This window comes from Myxocyprinus asiaticus, chromosome 27, assembly GCF_019703515.2.
Source record: "Myxocyprinus asiaticus isolate MX2 ecotype Aquarium Trade chromosome 27, UBuf_Myxa_2, whole genome shotgun sequence".
Lineage (NCBI taxonomy): Eukaryota > Metazoa > Chordata > Actinopteri > Cypriniformes > Catostomidae > Myxocyprinus > Myxocyprinus asiaticus.
The window spans coordinates 42,289,461-42,292,375 of record NC_059370.1 but is presented as its reverse complement, the minus strand read 5'-3'; the positions used below and the strand labels follow the sequence as shown (position 1 = coordinate 42,292,375).

Sequence of the window (2,915 nt, the reverse complement as noted above, 5' to 3'; positions counted from 1 at the left end):
GCCCGATTATTGTTTTTTTACTGTAATTTTAACAATAATTTACTGTAAAAAGTACATGTACTCTCTTGTTAAACATAATGTACATTTTTACCATTAATTATAGAGGAAAATCATACTTATTACATCTAAAAAATTTTACAACATTTTATTGTAAAAATAGTCTTTTAAAATATATTAATTTTTTTACTGTATATTTTACAGTTAACACTCTTTAATCGAATTAATCAGTTTTTTTCTGTAGCATTTTTACAGTCTTTTACCATTAAATATTATTTTTATTTTATTTTTTTACAGTGATATTGTTCATTGTTAGTTCATGATGCCTAAGCATTTATATTAACAATTGTAACCTTATTATAAAGTGCTACCAAAATGGTTCAGAAAAGTGAAGTCATTTGTTTGCAGATGCCACTTGATTTGATATCTCATGCAATTAATACCTTTTTAATTGTGTCTCAAGAGTCCAAGTACTTTTGAAACCACTGTAGATTTGTTACAAACGAGTTTCTCATGTGCGGTTCGCAGTCAAGCAAACGATTTTCTTAAAAGCCTTTCTGAAGTCTCTGTTAAAAATCGTGTAAATGATGGGATTCACGGAGCTGTTGCAGTAACCGATCCAAAAGAAGAGCTTGAAGAGACCTTCGGGCGCCTCACAACTCTCTCCACAGATGGCTTGGAGACTATAGGTGAAGAAGAAAGGGAACCAACAGAGCACAAACACCCCCATCACCACCGCCAGAACGAAGGTGAAGCGTTTCTCTCGCATCTGAGCCACTTTGGTTTTGGAGACCACCGTGAGCTGTCTGTTGTTCTGCTCCTGATGGGAAGCCCACGAGATCCGGCAAGTCCTCTGAGGGCCGTCCACCCTCCTGCGCTTGGAGAAGCGCGAGTTTTTGAGTTTGTTGTCCGATGTTGCGCTCTCTTCCAGGTCGATATCGTCCAGTTCCTCCTGTCTCTGGTTGCTCTCCGAGCTGTGACTGCTCGGAGACTCCTTCTCGAACTTATCTTTCCTAACGAAGCATGTCTCAGACTGTGAGGGCTGTCTTTCTAAGCCGTTCTTGGCTACGAAGACGGTGGACGAACGCTGTTTGGCGACGCGGTAGATTTTGCAGTACACCGTGATCATGATGAAACCGGGGGCGAAAAAGGACACCACGCACGAGGAGAGGATGTACCAGGTCTCGTCGCTTATTAAGCACTCATTCTCGTCGTGCTTGGTCATTATCAGAGGTGGGAATGAGATAACGGCTGATATGACCCACACCACCGCGATCATGGTCTTGATGCGCTTTGGAGTTCTCTTTAAGTTGTAGCTCACCGCCTTGGTGACGGACCAGTAGCGATCCAAACTGATTGCGCACAGGTGCACGATGGATGATGTGCAGAACAGGACGTCCAGAGCCAGGTACAACGCGCACCAGGTGCTTCCGAAGTACCAATACCCCATGATCTCGTTGGCGAGGGAGAACGGGATCACCAGCGTGGCCACGAGGATGTCCGCGCACGCAAGCGACACGAGGAACAGGTTCTGTGGCGGTCGGAGCGCGCGGCTGGTCAGAACCGCCACGATGACCAGCACGTTTCCGACGATAGTGACGAGAATAATAATGCAAACCACGAGGATGATGAACGCAGCGGCGGTTTCGGTGTGTAGCCATGGTCTCGGGGTGATGGTGATGTTGGCATCGTCCTCCGTTGCATTGGGCTGAGTTACATCCATGATGATTCCATCCTTTCTGAAAGCCAGGTTAGTGTTTTAAGACTCAACACGAAGAGTCAATATCATTGAGGTAGCAAAAGTGGTATCACCAATGCACTGACACAGAGATGCAAGCACCGGTGCGTTTTGGTGATGCGTTCTTCTTATGCTTGCAAGATGACAGCTGTCCATCATGGCACGTAAAGATTCTTTTATCCCAAACTATTTAAATTCTTAACAAATTGACATTCAAATAGAAAAAAAAAAAAATCATTGGCAATTCATAGTTCTGCGCCTTTTCTTGCGTGTTGTTTCAGTCGCGCTCTACAGAAGCGCATGCAGCTCTCCACAAGCGCTCCTCACTGAATGTTGAGAAGTGCGCTCGTGCTGGAGCTAATCATATGACGTCATGCTGAAGTCCAACCCATACACACAGAGAAAGGGTGGGAGAGAGACGGATAATTATTGTGTTTGTAAATAATAATAATAATAATAATAATAATAATAATAGCTGCAACTGCTCATAATGTATTTATTTATGTATTTATTGGAAGGTTGCCATTATTCTACCTTTAACCATGTTGAGAATTGTGGGAAAAAATACTAGAGGATTTCTAAATTTGATCCAAAACCTGTTATGTGACTTTGGCGTGCTGGGAGATTCAAATTGAAAACAGTTTCCTGCCAAAATTGTATTATACAGTACAGGGTACAACAGGTTTAAAGGCATCCCCATATTGGGATAGTTCACCCAAAAATGAAAATTCTCTCATCATTTACTCACCCTCTTGCCATCCAAGATGTGTATGACTTTATTTCTTCTGTTGAACACAAACGGAGATTTCTGGAAGAATATTTCAGCTCTCTAGGTCCATACAATGCAAGTGGATGGTGACCAGAACTTTGAAGCTCCAAAAAGTACAGAAAGGCAGCACAAAAGAAATCCATTTGACTCCAGTGGTTTAATCCATATCTTCAGAAGTGATATGATTAGTGTGGGTGAGAAGTAAATGTATATTAAAGTCCTTTTTTTACTATAAATCTCCACTTTCACTTTCACATTCTTCTACTTTTGTGTTTACATTTATAGTAAAAATAACTTAAATATTTAGGAGGTTTAGCCCCTGCAACAATGGGGGCTTTTTACCCCAAATACTATCCTTTCACTTATTGGACAGTTATTGAAAAACTTTTAATGTAATTACCTTGAAAATAA

The 2,915-nt window shown here is 41.4% G+C and overlaps 1 protein-coding gene across 1 annotated transcript; it reads right to left on the bottom strand.

The window, feature by feature from the left end:
* Positions 1 to 215: 215 nt before the first annotated feature.
* On the bottom strand, positions 216 to 1,880 carry LOC127417957 (alpha-2 adrenergic receptor). Its single transcript, XM_051658250.1, has one exon. The coding sequence runs from the start codon at positions 1,718 to 1,720 to the stop codon at positions 509 to 511; it is 1,212 nt and encodes a 403-aa protein (XP_051514210.1). The 5' UTR covers positions 1,721 to 1,880; the 3' UTR covers positions 216 to 508.
* Between the last annotated feature and the right edge of the window lie 1,035 nt (positions 1,881 to 2,915).

Excerpts from the sequence above, each read along its gene's own strand:
- LOC127417957 (XM_051658250.1), bottom strand. The coding sequence starts at position 1,720 with ATGGATGTAACTCAGCCCAATGCAACGGAGGACGATGCCAACATCACC.